General features: G+C 47.4%; 1 protein-coding gene across 1 annotated transcript in view; it reads left to right on the top strand.

The window, feature by feature from the left end:
- The window catches only part of LOC126412894 (uncharacterized), a 745,825-nt gene extending 721,425 nt beyond the window's left edge, over nucleotides 1-24,400 (top strand). Inside the window, exons 7-11 of the mRNA XM_050082784.1 lie at nucleotides 6,688-6,903; nucleotides 6,976-7,375; nucleotides 9,495-9,784; nucleotides 22,300-24,079; nucleotides 24,218-24,400. Of these exons, the coding sequence (XP_049938741.1) occupies nucleotides 6,688-6,903; nucleotides 6,976-7,375; nucleotides 9,495-9,784; nucleotides 22,300-24,079; nucleotides 24,218-24,400 (2,869 nt within the window). The remainder of the gene's footprint in view (nucleotides 1-6,687; nucleotides 6,904-6,975; nucleotides 7,376-9,494; nucleotides 9,785-22,299; nucleotides 24,080-24,217) is intronic.
- The last annotated feature ends 239 nt before the right edge of the window (nucleotides 24,401-24,639 follow it).

The following is a 24,639-nucleotide window of genomic DNA, read 5'->3' as shown; positions in this document are numbered from 1 at the left end:
ACCAAAGTGTTTGCGACAGGCTGCAGAATCTCTTGCTCGTACCGTAGAGCAGTGAGATTGCCCTCAGCAACCACATAACACCCCATGTGATGCCATCCCTGAGCACCATTCCACTACCACATTGTTGCACATGTGGAACACGGTATTGGAGGCGTTCGATTTTACCTTGTTGCTTCCAAACATGTTGTCTGCGATTATCAAGGGTACAAACAGTCCGAGTTTCACCCATAAACAACACCGACGCACAACCTGGCGGTCATGATTTCTTCTTCATCTTTAACGGAATCCATGGTGTTATGCTGTACGATGTGGTGTCTCAACATTGTAGTCCCGAATGGATATTCCCATCGTGCAATAGTCTCTTAATAGTTGGATGCGATACATGACATCCTGTAGTAGCCTCTTTCAACGCCAAATTTAGTTCTGAACCATCCAATCTACGGTTCCTTCAACTCAGAAGTCTTAGATATCGACCATCCTGATCACCGGTCAACTACAGACGGTCTGCACCTTGTAAGTCTCCGACACTGCCTACCAATTAGAACTGATTCCACGCCTGCATCGTATCACTCTGACTCTCGTGCACTCGTCGAACAACTTCCCTTGTTGACAAGCCTTCTGAGCGCAACGTGATGATGCTGACCCTATTACTGGTCACGATTGTCCTACGTGACATGATGGATGCTTACTCTACTATTCCAGAGACGTCTCCAGTACGTCTCTACTCGTGCTTTACTTTCAATTGAAACGCTACAATCCGTTCGAGTGCAACATTCTCCCCGTAGGAAGCTATCATGGTAACTTGTATAAAGTATGTTCACAAACGACGTCAGGGATGACCTTCCGATTGGGACAAGATCAGTCACACTAGCAGCACACCTGCCCGCCATATCGGGGGACACAAAACTTTTGTTTATGTAAGTACTTAGAGAAACGACATAGTGACACCAGCAGAAGCCGTTGTCAGTAGTATTTATTTCCTGACAAGTAATTTCTATCAATCGTCGATCTTCAAGTCACGGTTTATAGATCGATGAGACATGTTTATTGTTCCACAGATGCATTAGTAAGGAAATCCTCCAAGATGTAGACATGTCATAAAAAGAGAGGGCTTAATACACGTTTACAATAGAAATTTAAGAAAATAAAAATACATGTGTTAATGGTCCGTCCGCAGTTCTAAGTGAAACATTCGTTATGGATGGGAAGTAAGAAAAATAAATCTCAAACATATTTTCAGTAGTAACAAAAATTTGCCAAAACTTATGAAAATTTGTAACACACTAAGTTTCGTATGACAATCTTTAGTCTAATATAGCCACGCAATAACAAATAGAAAATCTGTTTAGGACTCTCATTTACAGTGAACACATTACTGCACTAGAAATGTGTGGAAGTCAGACATTACGTAACATTCGTGGTATTTGATATTATTGATAATATCTACATCGAATGGTTTAAATGGTTCACACGGCTCTGAGCATCTGAGGTCATCAGTGCCCTAGAACTTAGAACTACTTAAACCTAACTAACTTAGGACATCACACATATCCCTGCCCGAGGCAGGATTCAAACCTGCGACAGTAGCGGTTGGGCGGTTCCACACTGCAGCGCCTAGAACCGCTCATCCACATCGGCCTTCTGCTATAAAAATCGTAATGTAGTAGGAGGAGTCGGCCACCAGTAAATTCTTTAGGCTACCAGAACGTTTAAAGTGAACCGAGTTGGTAATTAAATTTTTTGTGTCTTCTGGCAGATTATTGAAATTGTGTCTTCCTGAGTAATGGACGCCTTCCTGGACCGCAGTAAGTGTCATCGATTTTTATGAAGTTTATTCTTACTTCTAGTACTGAGGTGTTGGTTTGAAGAAGGGATACATTGTTTATAACCATTTTCATTAATACACTGCCGCTACATGGAGTTCAAGAAACGGTTTGCAGCGTCTGTCACAATTTCTCGTGTCTGTTACTTGGCATACGTTTCAACACTTAGTAAATACACCTGATGATTCCTGAAAAAGGTATTATGTTATGAGATAACAAGGTATACACATTTATATGTTTGTTATAGTTTGACATTAACTTTAAAATGAGAATATGTCTCACGTTTATTGACTTGTTCGACGCTTTGATTATCATCTCATTACGAATAATGGAAGCACCAATAGCGTATCTATTAGTTTGTAAATCTATACTAAGTAATTTTTGTTTTTATGGCATGTTCTATGTAAGTAATGTCGTGGACCTTGTGGTGTTGTATCTCAGCTGCCCACCACTTCCACCAGCAAAAGGAACCCCACGAAGTCGATGCCAAATTGTATGGCCTTGGAAGTATCTGACTAGATCATACTCGTAATCGTGAATCCAGCAGCCACTTCGAACATTGATTAATAGAATCTAATCGTAAGGGTGTAGGCGAAGAGGAAGGGCGATAACGCGATCATAAAAATGAGAATGGGGCAAATTCGATTTCTTAGTTGCGACATATTCTGTCTGCAGTATTTAAAAAGCAAAAGAAAACAAATATTAAGCACTGAAATCACTACGAAAGATTACAAGTTCACTTGTTACAAGTGACAGGTAAAATAGAAGTTACAAAAACGTAATCTATGAATGAGGGACTGTGGATCATGATGGCGTTGTACCTGTCCTGTAGGCCGCAGCATCTCGCCGTGTTGTGCCGACGTTGGCGGTCGGTTGTCCACGAGCTCCTCTGTGATGAACGCGTCCGTCACATGTTTACTGCCCCAGGACACCAAGCAGAGTGAGGCTGAGTGACCCAGCTGGGTCCTATTTAAAATCTCGCTCCCAGCAAGGAAACAGCAGATCGCTAGAGCGGGCACTATTTTCTGTTGCCAGCCTATAAAGCTGTTCCTACAAAAAGCTACGTCTGTCTTACAAGCGAGTTCTGAGACAGCTCTCCAGATCTGATGAGTATGCCTGATGTCAACTCCCAACAGTCTTTCAGGAATGTAATCCTGCGCTCTTGACGTCCTTATTCAAACCAGGAAGCTTCTCTGGCGGTCACCGCCATCTTGGTGACCACCAGATATTTCAGTTTGAAAGACGTCGCCTTAAAAATGACCTGGACCAAAATTGCTCCTATACAGAGGGTATGACGTTAAATAGTTTCTCTCTTTTCTCTCGCCTCGGGGATGTGCAGAAAATCGGGAATAGTAGTATTTGCTTTAATTAATAGCTTAATTTCCTAATAAAATAAATGTAGTACAGTTTTACAATCAGCGGCATAAATAACATATCTATCTGTCTAAGTTAATGTATATGGTGGCTGTTTTTTTAACTTAAAATGTTTGTGTTTCAATCTTTCAAGAACAGATTTTCAAAACGCACTACATAAAGGCGAGGCGGGGCCGTGTATAAGATACTTGCTCTTCCCATCACAAGTCCTGTGCGTTAACCAGTTCGCTTGACCTGCCATGAGGGAGGGGGGGGGGGGGGGGAAGGGAGATGCGGATCTGAGCCAAAATTAGACACTGTGTCCCAGATGAATGTCTCAGTCTTAGAAAAGAAAGTACCTCAGTTCAAGGCTTGTTGGATCACAATATTTAGTCGTCACTAGTTACTATTCAGCATGGTCCTAAATGGACTGCGACATACTTATCTGTGCCGTTAACGGATTCCAACGATCCGTATTTAAAGGTTGTATTCCATTGCCTCATTAATTCATTCACCGTTAACAGTCAATACACCGCCTCTATATGATTTCTAGACACCAATAATCTCCAAAACGTCAAAATACGATATCAGTTCAAAGTCGCAAACAATGGCACACTTAAATTTTTCCCAAAAACAAATGTAATTAAAAAATGGTTCAAATGGCTCTGAGCACTATGGGACTTAACATCTGAGGTCATCAGTCCCCTAGAACTTAGAACTACTTCAACCTAACTAACCTAAGGACATCACACACATCCATACCCGAAGCATGATTCGGACCTGCGACCGTAACGGTCGCGCGATTCCAGACCGTAGCGCCTAGAACCGCTCGCCCACCAAGGTCGGCCAAATGTAATTCAATCGCTTCAGTTACATGCCCGCTTCTTCCATAAAATTTCAATTTCTCCTAGTTTATAACTGCACGATACTGTCTACTTCCTACCAGTGACCTGTACACACTCTAAAGTACACAAACAAAAGGAAAACCGTTGAGTATACCAAACCCTCACACAGAAAACGACATCGCAAATTATTTGAATGTTCCATACTGGAATCAATATAGTGTGGATCACAATGGATCATTAACGTCAGTAAAAGCCGGGAAACGTAGCTTCTCTACAAAGTGACCACGACCTCAACACCCAGCACAGGTGTTACCAGATGAGCCACAGGCGAACAAATGATTTCAACTTTCATTACACATTTCCTGTTCTCACTAAGGTTATTCTTCTCCAATGTGCAGCTTCGTGCAAGGACTTCTTACATGTTTCCTCTCAACAGGTCCTGGAAAATAAATGTTTCAATGAGAGACTAACTAGCCCTCACACGAGCCCAGTAAGCGCCAAACATAGACCACTGCACGCTGGAAACTTCTCTGGCGTTACAAGCAGAAAAGAGGACGACCTCCACCACGGCCATGAATGATAAGCATACAAGACAAAAAAAAATCATCACCCAGGGGATATCACCCTAAAACCATGTAACATCGTCTTTAGTCTTTATGTCCCCAATTCGGCATGTATGGGAGTCCACAAGTCTTTTCACTTATACACGTGCATCTGAGGCCACTCATCGATGTTGGAGCCAAGAGAGCTACCAATTTGCGGGGATTGTTGATTGCTGCGTTTCACCCATTTTTAACAGTCCGAGACATTTTCTATGGGATTATCATCGGGTAATTTAGTGACCAGTAGCGGAACGATAAAATGCCTGAGAGTTCGTCAAACCAAGGACGTAGTTCTGCAGCCTTGTGCACGCGGCACTAATCATCTTCGAAGACGCGAGTGGCCACAGCCACAGTCATGAAGATCTAGGTGATTGAGGCAACACTTATCCAGAGAATATTTTGAAATAAACATCCTGGTTCGTGTTTACAGTTGCCTGAATGAGTGGGGCCAAGTCATGGTACGAAAAACATCTCGAAAATACCACAGAACCACTTGTACCTTGAACTACACCCTCCACATTCTGCAGGTTAAGCTCCTTATTGCGCCGTCGGTGTACTCCAACCCTTGTATCAACTGGAAAAGGGAAAATTAAGAATCGTTTGACCACACTCCAATCCTACAGTCAGCTGTTATCCAGTTTATTTTTTGTATACTGTCGTGACTTAAGTCAACGGTGAACGATCACATGATCGTCTACTACCGTATCAACAGCATCTAAAATAATTCAAAGCGAACAGCCTCCTAGTTTCATGACGGAGTGACTAACATTTTGGATTCTGAGTTTTTGTCAAAAAAAATTCAAATGTGTGTGAAATATTATGGGACTTAACTGCTAAGGTCATTAGTCCCTAAACTTACACACTACTTAACTGAATTATTGAAAGGACAAACACACACACCCATGCCCGAGGGAGGACTGTAACCTCCGCCGGGACCAGCCGCACAGTCCATGACTGCAGCGCCTTAGACCGCTCGGCTAGTCCCGCGCGGCTTTTGTCAAACTGATAAAACCTCTTTGAGTGATGGACCAAGCGGTGGCGTCGTCTTGCCGCATCGTTTCTGTAAGTTTCGTACCCATTATCTTCAGATGAAGCCACTATCAGTTACACAAGCTTGGAGACGACAGTGGAGGAAAAACGAGTAAGGTTGTGAACTCCATCACGTCAGGAAGAACAGTAATCCTAAGTAGATTTCACTGTCGGTCCTTTCAATCTATTTGTGTTCAGGAAGTGAGCGTATGTAAGACTTCCGCTCGCAGCTCTTTATGAGAACAGGTGGATCGCATGTCCAAAATTCGGCGTGATGTGGAATAATAAAGTCAGATGCAAACATAAAAACTTGTGGTGTGCGTGCACTTCCGCTTAAATGCGGAAGCAAGAGTGTGGATTATCGTGACAATTTAACAGTGCACGTCATAGTTGTAGGTGGAAATTTACAACGTCAGAAACACGTCGCCAAAGATATGACAGATCATCAGGCGTCTTCTAAAAATTCATCTTGCAGAAAATAATTCGCTGTCGTGGCTCCGCTGACGATATGGCTGTTTGAAACTGCTACAGGAATGTGCAGGCTACTTTCCAGGAATGAGTACACATATTTTTAAGGGGTCCCATAAATTTATTCCGCAGCTCGAACGCTTACTGCAATTCTTTTCGCAGTTGCTGATTCGCCATCACATCCTGTCAAACACTTCCAGCTGACTGCAAAATGTTACATCTTCACCTAAATGAATGCTCTGTTCTATCTTACCGTCTGAACGCAGACCATGAACTTCGTGTTGAATGGCAAAGTATTACAGTTAAATATCCTCAGCAGAAAATATGCCTTTGTTCAGGCCACGAACAGTGAAGCTTGGCTCACGACCGCTCTCGGCTACGGGCGCCACCAAACTGCTTGACAAGCTGCAGCGGAGCCAGTGTCCTTCAATTCGGAGGCAATATTTTACGTAATAATAGGATTTAAGCGATACTGCACCAGGCCGATTAGCCTTAAATGTGACGTGTGATACATATCGCGACTGTTAACTTCTAGTGAAGTGCTGAACAGCGTGTTCCTTCCGGCAGACTGCAGAGCATGCAGCCGTTCGACTTCCGGAAGCTGGCGAGTCCTCCGGAGGCGGCGAGCGGCCGCCGCCGCCTGTCAGACGCGGTCAGCCCCCCGGTGCCGGCGTCGATGTCTGCGTCAGCGCCGCCCCCCGGCCTGGTGGGTCTGGGCGCGCTGGCGCTGCACCCCGCGGCCTGCGGCGGCTTGCCGACGCTGCCCCCGCTGCCGCCCCCTCCGCCTCCACCTCTGCCTCCTCCGCCCCCACCGGCGGACACCAAGTCCCCGGCGGCGGCGGACGTGTTGAGCAGCGGGGGCGGCAGCAGCGAGTTCGGCTCGGGCACCGACGACGAGGAGGACAGCGCGCACAGCGCCCTCAACCTCAGCCGCGACGGGCTCTACCGGCGCCCCGGCCCGCCCCCGCTGGCGCCGCCCCCACCGCCCCCACCTTCACTGCCTCCGGGGCTGCCCCACGGCCTACCGCCCCTGACGCAGCTGCCCCCGGGGGCGACGCCCAGGAGGGGCGTGCCGGGCCGGCGACACTGGGGCGGTGACCCCCACCTGCCCATCAACCTTGGCACTCAGCTCATCAACCCCGCCACCGGCAAGAAGCGCGTCCAGTGCAACGTCTGCCTCAAGACCTTCTGCGACAAGGGCGCGCTCAAGATCCACTTCTCAGCGGTCCACCTTCGCGAGATGCACAAGTGCACGGTACGTATCCTCTAGGCAACTGCTTGCGACCTCTCGTACGATAAGTCTTTCAGTGTTTTTCTTCATTGTATTTCGTACCATTGATGCGGTAAAGTTCATATCAGCACCACGAAAGAAGGTTCTCATTTATAACAGTCTCGACATAAGAGTTAATAAAGCTTGACATTTTACACGAAATGACATATCTCCCACTCATGGATGAGCTAGCGGATACAGTGATTGAGGAACCCCACTTGTGCCTAAAGAAGCACTATTAGTTTTTCCATATTCGGAGGATGCTGATTCTATAGCCGTATGTTCAGTTAATTACTATAAGCTGCTCCAGTTATTAATAGAACTTTATTAAGTCCACGACCAGCTTCGGCCTTTACATCAGGCTATTTCCAAGTGGAGCGGAAAAGTGTGCTGTAGAGAAGCAATGTCAAATGATGGATTCTGTGGAACAGTTCCTCTTATTCATCGGCTCCATGTCGCCATGAAATGGCTGCCACGTAGGTGACTCTTTAAGCGAAGGAAACCCACAGTGGGTGCCAGGTCGACTGAACAAGGAGGTTGGAACAACACTCATACCCAAAATAGCCACCTGGCTCACTGTCAGACTCTACTAATCTTCAGGAAACGAACGTTCCTCGACAGTGTATCGCTGCGTTGCTAGTCGACGTTCTTCCGCAATCTTCTCAGAAGACTGTCATTAAGTTTTACTGTACCTGCTCTTACTGTCATAAAGAGCCTATGATGACAATCAGCAAAAACACCCGCTCTTATTTTCCACCTGACTTCCGTGTCTTTGTACACTTATCCGGAGGTGATGCTGAGTATTTTTACGACTTACTCTGCTGCCTAGTCTCGAGGTCATAGCGATGCACACAAAACGCATCAAAAGCGATAAATGATCGAGACAAGTCGTCAGGAAGACAAACTGTATAACTGCGTGATCCGGCCTCGAGGAACGCACACTGCTGACACGCCCCCTTGTCGTCCCCTGCCAGTGGCGTCATCGGCCACGGTATGGATGAGCATGTGATCAACGCATCTCTCTGCCGGCAGTTGTCAACTTTCTGAACTGTGTAACTGCTACTCAATAGATTTCGCGAGGCAAATTGCATCCTATTCCACTACTCTCACCAAAGAAATATGCCTGAGAGTAGAAGGAATAAAACTTTTCGCGTGACAGCCAGACACTGACCACTCAGTAACGAATTGAGGCTGCAACAGTTCGGCACAGTTTGTGCTGAGATACATGGGAGCGTAACAGTCATTGGCAGATACATTTCGCAAATCGCGAAGCTCGTGAATGACGTATGTCGCTTATCTATGATTAACCGCAGTTTCTCCACTAGTGGAGGGAAGTGACTGTCTTGAGGCACCGAGACTTCCGTTCTTGGAAGCTTCCAGAATACTTGGAGGTTACGTCTTGTGGCATTTTACCACCTCATTTGTCCACATTGCCACAACTCAGGTCTAACTTAACCAAAGTGCCATACCGTCAAGCTTCGCGTCAATGTACAGTAACCAGCTCAGCACTAACCTGACTGACAGTACTCCTTTTCAAAAATGAGAAATCATTCAGAGAGGGAAAGAAACACATATGCACACGTATCCAGACAATCTCCTCCCCCTCCCTCTGCCCCACCTATCTCTCTCTCTCTCTCTCTCTCTCTCTCTCTCTCTCTCTCACACACACACACACACACACACACACACACACACACAAACAGAGAGAGAGAGAGAGAGAGAGAGAGAGGGAGAGAGAGAGAGAGCAATAGGGCGAAGGAAAATGAAAAGCAGGCGAGCGAAAGAGTGGAGGAGCAGAGGGAGGTACATAAAGTGCCATTTCTCTCCAACATGTGTCCAGTATGTTATCCACCTGGGAGACCAGTAGAAAGACTGATAGCTAAAGAGGTAAATATTACACACTGCTCCACACAGCTGGTAACTACAAGTGTAGGTAACTAAATTGGTGTTCAGTATTCTGTATGAGAGCTTGAGGTTCTCGACATCCATTTGATATTCCCAAAAGTAACGGAGACCCATTCATAAAAGCCGGTAACTGCGGCAGCTACGGCTTCATCCACTGGGTCGTACTCTAGAGGCTAACCACTGTACGTGTCGCCCGCAGGTGGACGGCTGCAACATGATGTTCAGCTCGCGGAGGTCTCGCAACCGGCACAGCGCCAACCCCAACCCCAAGCTGCACTCGCCGCACCTGCGCCGCAAGATCTCGCCGCACGACGGCCGCTCGGCGCACGCTCACGCGCACGGCCACGGCCTGCTCGTGCATCCGCCGCCCCCGCCGCCCCCGCACGCGCCGCCCGGCGCGCTGCCGCTGGGGCCTGTCTTCTCCCCGTTCCCGATGCTCGGGCCCGCCGCGCACCTGCCCAAGCACAGCCTCGACCTCACCATGCACAGGTGCGTACCTCAAAACGTAACACCAAGTCACATTCAACTGGTCGGTCGCTCGTAGCTCACCACCACATATGGCTAGAGCATACTGAACGCAAGGAAAGTACACTATCTGATCAAAATTGTCCGGGCGTCTATTAGAGGACACACCATGCCGATATGACGATTTCACCTCTGCTGGGAACACTTTCAGTGAAGTGACTGAATGTTTCCGGAGGAATGGCAGCCCATTCTTCCTCAAGAGTCGAAACCAGATAAGGTACTTCCGTTGGACGTTGGGGTGTGGAGTTAAGTGGACGTTTTAAGTTATTCCAAGGTTGTTCTGTTGTGTTTACGGTGGGAGACTGGACAGGGCAATCCATATCAGTAATGTCATTGTCCACAAACCAATGCCTCACAGATGCTGCTTTATGACAGAGTGCATCAAGGGATCACCAATTTAGTATTGGAGGGCAGCGTAGAGGGTAAAAATCGTAGAGGGAGACCAAGAGATGAATACACTAAGCAGATTCAGAAGGATGTAAGTTGCAGTAGGTACTGGGAGATGAAGAAGCTTGCACAGGATAGAGTAGCATGGAGAGCTGCATCAAACCAGTCTCAGGACTGAAGACCACAACTACTACAACAACATTATCATGCTGATACGAGCATCGTCTCTGAATTATTCCTTTACTGTACGCAGTACACACTATTCTGAAACGTATTCACATCCTCCTCCGTATGGTACATGTTTTCTTAAGCGCGAAAAGTGGAAGACAGCCTAATCACCAAGAAGATACCCATACCGTTCCCTCCGCACTTCACTGTTGGGACTGCACATTCTAACAATACCACCACTTGCAAAGTAGGTTAGAAATCAGATTAATAATGTTGCTCACGCAGCATATGGTCGCTTTATTGTGCAACAAAAAAGTTATTGACTGTGGATGGTATCGTCAGAATGGAAATAATGAAGTCATTGTAAAAAAGTCATTAATTTTGGCACTTCTCTTGAATGGATTCACGCGTAGATTTCGTCGAAATTTTTAACGATCAAACAAAGGCAAATCAAAACGATGGTATGGTAGAGATAATTTTTGATTTGGTGTTCACGATCCACATTTTTATTAAACTTCTTGTCAATTCACATGTACTTCTTGTTAATTGTCAAATCATCAAGAAAACAGTTTTGTATCAATGTTCATATATTTAATTTCCATTTTAACCAAACACAAGACTTGACTGTTCTTTTACAAAGCGAAATAACAACTTAACTTGTGAAAAGTGAAACAAAGACTGCTCTGTGCGCATTCGCGCCAAAAACGGTTACAAGTAAGTCAAAGATTATGACAGTCCCACAGAAATGAATACACACAAGAACCATATCACTGTAATATATCGATACATCGGAGTACCTATACATTAATAAAACCAAATGTGAATATTGTCACAAAAATATGTCTGTTACTTCGCAGAAAACTAGTACGATAGTGCTGGTATCGGGAACTGGGGTTGGAGTGCCGTGATGGTCACGTAAATAAAGAACCATTACAACATGATGGCAGGTAAAATTCTCCAGGCTTCTTCAAACACAAACCCTTCCATGTCAGGTATCACGTGATTTGTCACTATAAATCACCCGTTTCCAGTCATGCACTGTGCAGTGACGTTGCTCTTTAACGCCACCTCAAAATTCGCTTAGTTTTTATTACAAAAATAAATGGCTTGTGAGGAGCTGCTCGAACTGAACTGCTGGACTGCTGCTGGTAGCACTTCGGAACTCACGAGTAATTACTTCCGCTCATTTCATGCGATTTTTTAGAAACCCTTTTTCGCAGCGCTCTTTGATCGCTGTCCGTTTGTACTGGCCTGGTCTCGGTTTAGCCGCGGTTGTCCCTTCGGGTTTCTATTTCCCAATTACCAGCAGTCGTCCTCAGTAGCTCGAGAACGGTTAAAATGTCCTTGATGGATCTGTTACTCAGGTGACGTACAATGCCTAGTTCATGTTCCAAGTGACGAGATCTCCTGATAGAACCATTCAGCTGTTAGTGCTTCTCTGCTGACAACGTTACATGCCCCGCCTTCTATTGCGCTGGCGGGCAGCCTCTCGTGACATCTGGTGGTCAAACTCACATTACGTTGGGATCCTGGATATTTTTGATCAGATAATATACACTACTGGCCATTAAAATTGCTACACCAAGAATAAATGCTGATGACAAACGGGTATTCATTGGACAAATATATTATACTAGAACTGACTTGTGATTACATTTTCACGCAATATGGGTGCATTTTTGATGCGGCCGCCACGAATTACTTTCCTGAGCTAACCTCTTCATGTCAGAGGAGTAGCACTTGCAACCTACGTCCTCAATTATTTGCTTGACGTATTCCAATCTCTGTCTTCCTCTACAGTTTTTGCCCTCTACAGCTTCCTCTAGTACCATGGAAGTCATTCCCTCATATCTTAGCAGATGTCCTATCATCCTGTCCCTTCTCCTTATCAGTGTTTTCCACGTATTCCTTTCCTCTCCGATTCTGCATAGAACCTCCTCATTCCTTACCTTATCAGTCCACCCAATTTTCAACATTCGTCTATAGCACCACATCTCAATTGCTTCGATTCTCTTCTGTTCCGGTTTTCCCACAGTCCATGTTTCACTACCATACAATGCTGTACTCCAGACGTACATCCTCAGAAATTTCTTCCTCAAATTAAGGCCGGTATTTGATATTAGTAGACTTCTCTTGGCCAGAAATGCCTTTTTTGCCATAGCGAGTCTGCTTTTAATGTCCTCCTTGCTCCGTCCGGCATTGGTTATTTTACTGCCTAGGTAGCAGAATTCCTTAACTTCATTGACTTCGACCATCAATCCTGATGTTAAGTTTCTCGCTGTTCTCATTTCTACTACTTCTTATTACCTTCGTCTTTCTCCGATTTACTCTCAAACCATACTGTGAACTCATTAGACTGTTCATTCCGTTCAGCAGATCATTTAATTCTTCTTCACTTTCACTCAGGATAGCAATGTCATCAGCGAATCGTATCATTGATATCCTTTCAACTTGTATTTTAATTCCACTCATGAACTTTTCTTTTACTTCCCTCATTGCTTCCTCGATGTACAGATTGAAGAGTAGGGGCGAAAGGCTACAGCCTTGTCTTACACCCTTCTTAATACGAGCACTTCGTTCTTGATCGTCCACTTTTATTATTCCCTCTTGGTTGTTGTACATATTGTCTATGACCCGTCTCTCCCTATAGCTTACCCCTACTTTTTTCAGAATCTCGAACAGCTTGCACCATTTTATATTGTCGAACGCTTTTTCCAGGTCGACAAATCCTATGAAAGTGTCTTGATTTTTCTTTAGCCTTGCTTCCATTATTAGCCGTAACGTCAGAATTGCCTCTCTCGTCCCTTTACTTTTCCTAAAGCCAAACTGATCGTCACCTAGCGCATTCTCAATTTTCTTTTCCATTCTTCTGTATATTATTCTTGTAAGCAGCTTCGAGGCATGAGCTGTTAAGCTGATTGTGCGATAATTCTCGCACTTGTCAGCTCTTGCCGCCTTCGGAATTGTGTGGATGATGCTTTTCCGAAAGTCAGATGGTATGTCGCCAGACTCATATATTCTACACACCAACGTGAATAGTCGTTTTGTTGCCACTCCCCCCAATGATTTTAGAAATTCTGATGGAATGTTATCTGTCCCTTCTGCCTTATTTGACCGTAAGTCCTCCAAAGCTCTTTTAAATTCCGATTCTAATAGTGGATCCCCTATCTCTTCTAAATCGACTCCTGTTTCTTCGTCTATCACATCAGGCAAATCTTCACCCTCATAGAGGCTTTCAATGTATTCTTTCCACCTATATGCTCTCTCCTCTGCATTTAACAGTGGAATTCCCGTTGCACTCTTAATGTTACCACCGTTGCTTTTAATGTCACCAAAGGTTGTTTTGACTTTCCAGTATGCTGAGTCTGTCCTTCCGACAATCATATCTTTTTCGATGTCTTCACATTTTTCCTGCAGCCATTTCGTCTTAGCTTCCTATTTATTTCATTCCTCAGCGACTTGTATTTCTGTATTCCTGATTTTCCCGGAACATGTTTGTACTTCCTCCTTTCATCAATCTACTGAAGTATTTCTTCTGTTACCCATGATTTCTTCGCAGCTACCTTCTTTGTACCTATGTTTTCCTTCCCAACTTCTGTGATGGCCCTTTTTAGATATGTCCATTCCTCTTCAACTGTACTGCATACTGCGCTATTCCTTATTGCTGTATCTATAGCGTTAGAGAACTTCAAACGTATCTCGTCATTCCTTAGTACTTCCGTATCCCACTTCTTTGCGTATTGATTCTTCCTGACTAATGTCTTGAACTTCAGCCTACTCTTCATCACTACTATATTGTGATCTGGGTCTATATCTGCTCCTGGGTACACCTTACAGTCCAGTACCTGATTTCGGAATCTCTGTCTGACCATGATGTAATCTAATTGAAATCTTCCCGTATCTCCCGGCCTTTTCCAAGTATACCTCCTCCTCTTGTGATTCTTGAACAGGGTATTAGCTATTACTAGCTGAAACTTGTTACAGAACTCAATTAGTCTTTCTCCTCTTTCTTTCCTTGTCCCAAACCCATATTCTCCTGTAACCTTTTCTTCTACTCCTTTCCCTACAGCTGCATTCCAGTCGCCCATGACTACTAGATTTTCGTCCCCCTTTACATACTGCATTACCCTTTCAACATCCTCATACACTTTCTCTATCTGTTAATATTCAGTTTGCGACGTCGGCATGTATACCTGAACTATCGTTGTCGGTGTTGGTCTGCTGTCGATTCTGATTAGAACAACCTGGTCACTGAACTGTTCACAGTAACACACCCTCTGCCCTACCTTCCTATTCATAGCGAATCCTACACCTGGTATACCATTTTCTGCTGCTGTTGATATTACCCGATACTCATCCGACAAGAAATCCTTGCCTTCCTTCCACTTCACTTCACTGACCCCTACTATATCTAGATTGAGCCTTTGCATTTCCCTTTCCAGATTTTCTAGTTTTCCTACCACGTTCAAGCTTCTGACATTCCACGCCCCAACTCGTAGAACGTTATTCTTTCGTTGATTATTCAAACTTTTTCTCATGGTAACCTCCCCCTTGGCAGTCCCCTCCCGGAGATCCGAATGGGGGACTATTACGGAATCCTTTGCCAATGGAGATACTTCTTCAATTACAGGCCACATGTCCTGTGGATACACGTTACGTGTCTTTAATGCAGTGGTTTCCATTGCCTTCTGCATCCTCATGCCGTTGATCATTGCTGATTCTTCCGCCTTTAGGGACAATATCCCACCCCTAGGACAGGAGAGTGCCCTGAACCTCTATCCGGTCCTCCGCCCTCTTTGACAAGGCCGTTGGCAGAATGAGGCTGACTTCTTATGGCGGATGTCTTCGGCCGCCAATGCTGATTATTTATGAAAATTTAGGCAGTGGCGGGGATCGAACCCGGGACCGAAGACTTTTTGATTATGAATCGAAGACGCTGCCCCTAGACCACGGGTACTTGTGCATAGATCCTGAGAAATCAGTACCCAGAGCGACCACCTCTGGCCGTGATACGCCTGGGCATTGAGTCAAACAGAGCTTGGATGGCGTGTACGGGTACAGCTGCCCATGCAGCTTCAACACGATACCACAGTTCACCAAGAGTAGTGACTGGCGTATTGTGGCGAGCCAATTTCTCGGCCACCATTGACCAGACGTTTTCATTGCTGAGAGATCTGGAGAATTTACTGGCCAGGGCAGCAGTCGAACATTTTCTGTATCCAGAAAGGCCCGTACAGAACCTGCAACATGCGGTCGTGCATTAGCCTGCTGAAATGTAGGGTTTCGCAGGGATCGAATGAAGGGTAGAGCCACGGTCGTAACACATCTGAAATGTAACGTCCACTGTTCAAAGTGCCGTCAGTGCGAACAAGGGGTGACCGAGACGTGTAACCAATGGCACCCCATACTATCACGCCAGGTGAAACGCCAGTATGGCGATGACGAATACACGCTTCCAATGTGCCTCACCGCGATGTCGCCAAACACGGATGTGACCATCATGATGCTGTAAGCAGAACCTGGATTCATCCGAAAAAATGACGTCTTGCCATTCGTGCACCCAGGTTCGTCGTTGAGTACACCATCGCAGGCGCTCCTGTCTATGATGCAGCGTCAAGGCTAACCGCAGCCATGGTCTCCAAGCTGATAGTCCATGCTGCTGCAAACGTCGTCGAATTGTTCGTGCAGATGGTTGTTGTCTTTCAAGCGTCCCCATCAGATGACTCAGGGATCGAGACGTGGCTGCACGATCCGTTACAGCCATGCGGATAAGATGCCTGTCATCTCGACTGCTAGTGATACGAGGCCGTTGAGATGTAGCACGGCGTTCCGTATTACCCTCCTGAACCCACCGATTCCATATTCTGTTAACAGTCATTGGATCTCGACCAATGCGAGCATCAATGTCGCGATACGATAAACCGCAATCGCGATAGACTACAATCCGTTTGTAACGTCGTGATGGTACGCATTTCTTCTCCTTACAAGAGGCATCACAAGAACGTTTCATCAGGCAGCGCCGGTCAACTGGTGTTTGTGTATGAGAAATCGGTTGGAAACTTTCCTCATGTCAGCACGTTGTAAGTGTCACCACCGGCGCCAACCTTGTGTGAATGCTATGAAAAGCTAATCATTTGCAAATAACAGCATCTCCTTCCTGTCGGTTAAATTTGGCGTCTATAGCACGTCATCTTTGTGGTGGAGCAATTTTACTGGCCAGTAGTGTATCTATTCCTTGCCCATCAATTACACTGCAGCTGGTTTTCTCAGGGTCACTTTCCCCTCCGATATCCTCCTCATTCACGGGCCACTGTACAGCCATCTTCGTACTTCCTCTCCGATAATTTGTTACATGTATCATCAACATGAAGAACTGATGCGTTATGAATGTACAGTAATCCCGCCTTACTGAGTGTCTGAACATTTAAACAGCGCGTCGGCACCAGCAGTGTGAACTGAGGCGTTGATGCCGGAGCTGGGTTCTGTCGCCAGCACGGGCGGGACTATGGTAGTGGGCGTTGGAACCCGCTTACGTATCGAGACTGTGGTGGAAGGGAATGTAGAATAGCGTCAGGTAAAGTGTCGAAATGCCTTTTGTGTTGTAACTTTTGTGGCATTGCGCTTGAATGTTGTGAAGATTCGGAGGAAGTAGTTCCATGGAAGTATGTATCCAGTAATAAGTGAATATTTACGTCGCCTGCAATGTTTATAAACATACTATCACAAACCGCTAGCGAAATATTGGTGTCCGCATCACTGGGGAATTAAAGTGACACTGTGCCCCTAGTTTATAAATATGTTAACTGATAATATGACGCAATTATTTATAGAATTTACTGTGGTACTTGGTCGCGAAATATACTGAACTCGATCGTCCAACAACGACAGATTGCAACCTACCTACTATCGAAGTGTGTTTGACCGATATACACTCCTGGAAATTGAAATAAGAACACCGTGAATTCATTGTCCGAGGAAGGGGAAACTTTATTGACACATTCCTGGGGTCAGATACATCACATGATCACACTGACAGAACCACAGGCACATAGACACAGGCAACAGAGCATGCACAATGTCGGCACTAGTACAGTGTATATCCACCTTTCGCAGCAATGCAGGCTGCTATTCTCCCATGGAGACGATCGTAGAGATGCTGGATGTAGTCCTGTGGAACGGCTTGCCATGCCATTTCCACCTGGCGCCTCAGTTGGACCAGCGTTCGTGCTGGACGTGCAGACCGCGTGAGACGACGCTTCATCCAGTCCCTAACATGCTCAATGGGGGACAGATCCGGAGATCTTGCTGGCCAGGGTAGTTGACTTACACCTTCTAGAGCACGTTGGGTGGCACGGGATACATGCGGACGTGCATTGTCCTGTTGGAACAGCAAGTTCCCTTGCCGGTCTAGGAATGGTAGAACGATGGGTTCGATGACGGTTTGGATGTACCGTGCACTATTCAGTGTCCCCTCGACGATCACCAGTGGTGTACGGCCAGTGTAGGAGATCGCTCCCCACACCATGATGCCGGGTGTTGGCCCTGTGTGCCTCGGTAGTATGCAGTCCTGATTGTGGCGCTCACCTGCACGGCGCCAAACACGCATACGACCATCATTGGCACCAAGGCAGAAGCGACTCTCATCGCTGAAGACGACACGTCTCCATTCGTCCCTCCATTCGCGCCTGTCGCGACACCACTGGAGGCGGGCTGCACGATGTTGGGGCGTGAGCGGACGACGGCCTAACGGTGTGCGGGACCGTAGCCCAGCTTCATGGAGACGGTTGCGAATGGTCCTCGCCGATACCCCAGGAGCAACAGTGTCCCTAATTTGCTGGGAAGTGGCGGTGCGGTCCCCTACGGCACTGCGTAGGATCCTACGGTCTTGGCGTGCATCCGTGCGTCGCTGCGGTCCGGTCCCAGGTCGACGGGCACGTTCACCTTCCGCCGACCACTGGCGACAACATCGATGTACTGTGGAGACCTCACGCCCCACGTGTTGAGCAATTCGGCGGTACGTCCACCCGGCCTCCCGCATGCCCACTATACGCCCTCGCTCAAAGTCCGTCAACTGCACATACGGTTCACGTCCACGCTGTCGCGGCATGCTACCAGTGTTAAAGACTGCGATGGAGCTCCGTATGCCACGGCAAACTGGCTGACACTGACGGCGGCGGTGCACAAATGCTGCGCAGCTAGCGCCATTCGACGGCCAACACCGCGGTTCCTGGTGTGTGATCATTGCTTGTACAGCCCTCTCGCAGTGTCCGGAGCAAGTATGGTGGGTCTGACACACCGGTGTCAATGTGTTCTTTTTTCCATTTCCAGGAGTGTAAAATGGTGGTGTGTTCTGTGTGGACATACATAGAACTGCACTACGCATTTCATTTCGGGAAGTGACTGTACGGGTATAGGCAGCGCTGTAGAATACCTTAACAAAACAATGTCGAAACACAACGAACAGCGCTTACAACCTTACATACCGATTGTTTCCACACGTGTCCAGCTCTCGGATTCACATATCTGGATGATAATTGTATGGTTCACAGCAGGCTAAACGAAAGCTATTTTAAACAGATTAATTAATTAACACCCCCCTCTCCCGCCCCTCATGAACCATGGACCTTGGCGTTGGTGGGGAGGCTTGCGTGGCTCAGTGAGACAGATAGCTGTAACGTAGTTCCAACCACGACGGAGGCGTATCTGTTGAGAGGCCAGACAAACGTGTGGTTCCTGAAGAGGTGCAACAGCCTTTTCAGTAGCTGCAGGGGCAACAGTCTGGACGATTGACTGACCTGGGGTTGTAACACTAACCAAAACGGCCTTGCTGTGCTGATACTGTGAACGGCTGAAAGCAAGGGGAAACTACAGACGTAATTTTTCCCCAGGGCCTGCATCTTTTCTGAATGGTTAGATGATGATGGCGTAAGTAAAGTAGCCCCCATTCGGATCTCCGGGCGTGGTTTACTCAGGAGAACGTCGTTATTAGGAGAAGGAAAAAAGGCGTTCTACGGATCGGAGCGTGGAATGTCAGATCCCTTAATGAGGCAGGTAGGTTAGAAAATTTAAAAAGGGAAATGAATAGGTTAATGTTAGATACGGTGGGAATTAGTGAAGTTCTGTGGCAGGAAGAACAAAACTTCTGGTCAGGTGAATACTGGGTTATAAATACAAAATCAAATAGGAATAATGCAGGAGTAGGTTTAATAATGAATAACAAAGTAGGAACACGGGTAACCTACTACGAACAGCATAGTGAACGCATTATTGTAGCCAACACTGACACGAAGCCCACGCCTAAGCCTACCACAATAGTACAAGTTTATATGCCAACTAACTCCTCAGATGATGAAGCGACTGAAGAAATGTATGATGCGACAAAAGAAATTACTCATAAAGTGGAGGCAGACGAAAATTTTAAGTCATGGGGGACTGGAATTCAATAATAGGAAAAGCAAGAGAAGGAAAAGTAGCAGGTGAATATGCAATGGGGGTAAGGAATGAAAGCGGAAGCCGCTTGGTAGAATTTTGCACAGAGCATAACTTAATCATAGCTAACACTTGGTTTAAGAAACATGAAAGAAGGTTGTATACGTGGAAGAGGCCAGGAGACACTGGAAGGTTTCGGATAGATTATATAATGGTAAGACAGACATTTAGGATACAGGTTTTAACTTGTAAAATATTTCCAGGGGCAGATGTGGAGTCGGACCGTAATTTATTGGTTATGAACTGAAGAAACTGCAAAAAGGTGGAAACTTAAGGAGATGGGACCTGGATAAACTGGAAGAACCAGAGGTTGTAGAGAGTTTCAGAGCATTAGGGAGCGATTGACAAGAACGGGGGAAAGAAATACGGTAGAAGAAGCGTGGGTAGCTTTGAGAGATGGAATAGTGAAGGCAGCAGAGGATCAAGTAGGTAAAAAGACGAGGGGCAGTAGAAATCCTTGGGTAACAGAAGATAAATTGAATTTAATAGGAGATAGACATGAAGTGCAAAATGGCTAAGCATGGATGGCTACGGGGAAAATGTAAGGATGTAGAAGCATATATCACTAGAAGTATGATAGATGCCACTTACAGGAAAATTAAAGCGGTCTTTGGAGAAAAGAGAACCATTTGTATGAATATCAACAGCTTAAATGGAAAAAGTTCTAAGGGAACAAGAGAAAGCAGAAAGGTGGAAGGCGTACATAGAGGGTCTGAACAACGGCAATGTACTTTAGGGGAATATTATGGAAATGGTAGAGGACGCAGACATACATGAAATGGGAGATATGATACTGCGTGAAGAATTTGACACAGAACTGAAAGACCTAAGTCGAAACAAGGCCCCGGGAGTAGACAACATTTCTTTAGAAATATTGATAGCCATAGGAGAGCCCGCCATGACAAAACTCTTCCATCTGGTGAGAAAGATATATGAGTCAGGCAAAATACCCTCAGACTTCAAGACGAATATAATAATTTCAACCCCAAAGAAATTAGGTATTGACAGGTGTAAAAACTGGCGAACTTCAGTTTATTAAGTCACGACTCCGAAATACTAACGAGAATTCCTTACGAACGAATGGAAAAACTGGTGGAATCAGACCTCAGGGAAGATCAGTTTGGATTCCGTAGAAACTTTGGAACACGCGACGCTATACGGACCTACCTTAGAAGGTAGATTAAGGGAAGCCAAACCTACGTTTCTTGCATTTGTAGACTTAGAGAAAGCTTTTGACAATTTCGACTGGAATACTCTCTTTCCAATACTGAAGATGGCAGGGGTAAAATGCGGGGAGCGAAAGGCTATTTACAATTTGTACAGAAACCAGATGGCAGTTATAAGAGTCGAGGGGCATGAAAGGGAAGCAGTGGTAAGGGAAGGGAATGAGACAGGATTGTAGCCTATCCCCGATGTTATTCAATCTGTATATTGACCAAGCAGTAAAGGAAAAAAGGAAAATTTGGTGTAGGAATTAAAATCCACAGAGAAGAAATAAAAACTTTGAGGTTTGCCGATATTGTGATTCTGTCAGAGTCAGCAAAGGACCTGGAAGAGCAGCTGAACGGAATAAACAGTGTCTTGAAAGGAGGATGCAAGAGGAACATCAACAAAGCAAAACGAGGATAGTGGAATGTAGTCGAATTAAATCGGGTTATGCTGAGATTATTAGATTAGGAAATGAGACGCTTAAAGTAGTTAATAAGTTTTGGTATATGGGGAGTAAAATAACTGATGATGGTCGAAGTAGAGAGGATATAAAATGTAGACTGGCAATGGCAAGCAAAGCGTTTCTGAAGAAGAGAAATTTGTTAACATCGAGTATAGATTTAAGTGTCAGGAAGTCGTTTCTGAAAGTTTTTGTATGGAGTGTAGCCATGTATGGAAGTGAAACGTGGATGAAAAATAGTTTAGACAATAGAACCTTTCGAAATGTTGTGCTACAGAAGAATGCTGAAGATTAGGTGGGTCGATCACGTAACTAATGAGGAGGTGCAAAACAAAATTGGGGGGAAGAGGAATTTATCACACAACTTGACTGTAAGCAGGGATCTGTTGGTCGGACACGTTCTGAAGCATCAAGGGATCACCAGTTTAGTATTGGAGGGAAGCATGGAGGGTAAAAATCGTAGAGAGAGACCAAGGGATGAGTACACTAAACAGATTCAGAAGGATGTAGGTTGCAGTAGTTACTCAGAAATGAAGAAGCCTGCACAGGATAGAGTAGCATGAAGAGCTGCATGAAATAAGTCTCTGGATTGAAGACCACGACAACAACAACAATTAAAGAAAATGTACACTAGAGTGAGGAAAACATTATTATTGTTGCTAATAGGAGTTGTGGACATATATTGGAGCAAAATAAGTTACGAAGAATATTTATGTATACGGAATAAGTGCTCTGTCACCCAATGTTTCTCACAATTTCGCCACAGGTTCGAAGAAAGCAGACGCCACGACTTCGGCAGCAGTACGCTGGGATCGCCTCCTGAAGACACAGGTTTGCGACTCAGCGACCACTTGCCGTTGCCAGACGACCTCTCAGACGACGGCTACGACGATGAGGACGACGGAATCGTCGTCGACGGAGGACCAGACGACGACGACGACACGGACGAGAGGGAAAGTACGGACGTAGAGCCGCAGAACTTGACCCAGGGTCACGAGGACTCCCAGCCAGAGGCGGACGGCCTCAGCGGAGACGAGCAGCTGCAGGCGACGGAGGCCAAGCGTCCCAGGCTCGGTGGCGACGTGGAAGCGGACGCCGAGGACGAGCCTTCTGCCAGCAACCAGGGTGAGGCGAGCAACGATGACTCGCTGAGCGCCGTCGAGGCTCACAACGCGAAGGACGCCGGCGAGGGCGCGGCCGGCGCGTCAAAGAACCCGAGGACGCGGAAGAACCGCAACCCGACGCGATTCGCACTGCCCGCACAAACGGACAGCAACCACGTGTCCTGCGACGAGGACTCGTCTGCAGACTCGCCATTCGCGTCAGCGCCACCTGCGAATGATAACGGCGCTGACGACGAGGAACCAGCAAGGGCGTCGGGGGCAACGCATCGTACAGACGGAGCAGATCCTTCTCCAGAAGCTACTGCCCATACTGAAAGTGACGGAGTTGTTGAGAAGTTACCTGATGACAGAAGTTCGGAGAATGGTCCTGTAGACTGCACGAAGCAAAGCAGTGCGGTAGACTCTGGTGAAGTCTGCGGTAATGGGGAGGTGGAAGGAGGGAATGCAGAAGAAACTGGTAACCGTGAACTTCACTGTCATGCCGAGAAAGAGCGAAGCACTCTCCAGGACTGTGAAAGAAACGCTGGGGAGGAACAGGCTACTAGGAAAGATGATGATAAGGGTGGGCCAGTTGGGTGTATAAAGGCGGAGCGGGGAGAAGAAAGGGAAGAACAAGAGGAAGAGGACTGCCACAGCGGTGAAGGGTCGATGTCGTCGTCTACTGCACTGCAGCGTCTCGAATGCCTTTCGCAAGGCCCGTTTTGTGGGCCGGAGCTCAACTTCTCCGGGTGTCCTTCGAGCCCAGCGAGATCTCAAGGCTCTTCCTCCAACGATTCGCCGGGAGAGGACGCTCACTACTTCTACCCGGAGACTGGCAGCTTCATAGGCCCCATGGACGTCCCCATCGACAAAGACAACCCCCGCCGCTGTACCGCCTGTGGGAAGATCTTCCAGAACCACTTCGGGGTGAAGACGCACTTCCAGAACGTGCACCTGAAGCTAATGCACAAGTGCACTGTGGAAGGGTGCAACGCCGCGTTCCCGTCGAAGCGCAGCAGAGACAGGCACAGTGCCAACCTCAACCTGCACCGCAAGCTGCTGTCGACGTCGGCGGACAGCCCCGGCGGATCGTCGCCATCGGCATCTGCGGCCGCGGCTGCGGCAGCGGCGTCCTTCTTCATGGACAAGTCCTCCCCGCTCGCGGCGTCGCTGGTGGCCAACCCGTCGCTGCACGGCGAGTTCCTGGCGCGCCTGTACGCCGAGTCGCACGCGCTGCCGCTCAACCTGGAGGCGGCGTTCAAGGGACTGCCACCGCTGGGCCACGGGGGCGGCCCGCCCCCGCAGCAGCTGGTCGAGCATATGCTGCTCAACGGCGACCGCCTCGGGCCACCCCCGCAGCAGCAGCAGCAGCAGCCACCGCTGATGTTGCCGCCACTAGGCTTCCCGGGCTTCTCCGGACACCTGCTGGCTGCGGCCGCCGGCGTCAACGGAGACGCCGGCGACGGCGGCGCGGCGGCCGCGTCGATGTCTGCGTCTCCGTCGGCCGGCGGCTGGAGCCTGGAGGACGACCCGCCGGCGGCGGACTGCGACGGCCGCTTCCCGTGCGCCTTCTGCGGGCAGCCCCTGGCGGACGCGTCGGCGCTCAAGGACCACTACGAGTGCCGGCACGCTGTGGAGCTGGCGCGCTGCGGCACCTGCGGCAAGCTCTTCACGTCCGGCGAACGCCTCCGGCAGCACGCGGACGCTGCCCACGGCGCCGCCGGGCCTGCGGGGGCGGCGGCGCGGCTGGCGGCCTGCTCGTGACCCCCCAACCCCACCCCCACCCCGACGTCGACCCGCGCCGCCCTCGCGCCGCCCTGGTGGTAGCCGGCGCGCCCTACCTTGTGCAATAGCCGCTCGCTTCCCCTGCTGCAGTACACTACACAGTGGCCACGCTCCGCAGCACAGACTGGATCCGAACGAACTGAACACCGTGCTCTCCGGCCGGTGGCAACTCACGTGTGGAAGACGGTGCAAACAGACTAGAAAGGTTTAATAACCAT

Source organism: Schistocerca serialis, chromosome 7, assembly GCF_023864345.2.
Source record: "Schistocerca serialis cubense isolate TAMUIC-IGC-003099 chromosome 7, iqSchSeri2.2, whole genome shotgun sequence".
NCBI lineage: Eukaryota > Metazoa > Arthropoda > Insecta > Orthoptera > Acrididae > Schistocerca > Schistocerca serialis.
Note: the sequence above shows the minus strand (reverse complement) of the source record. Positions and strands in the feature narration are given on the sequence as shown.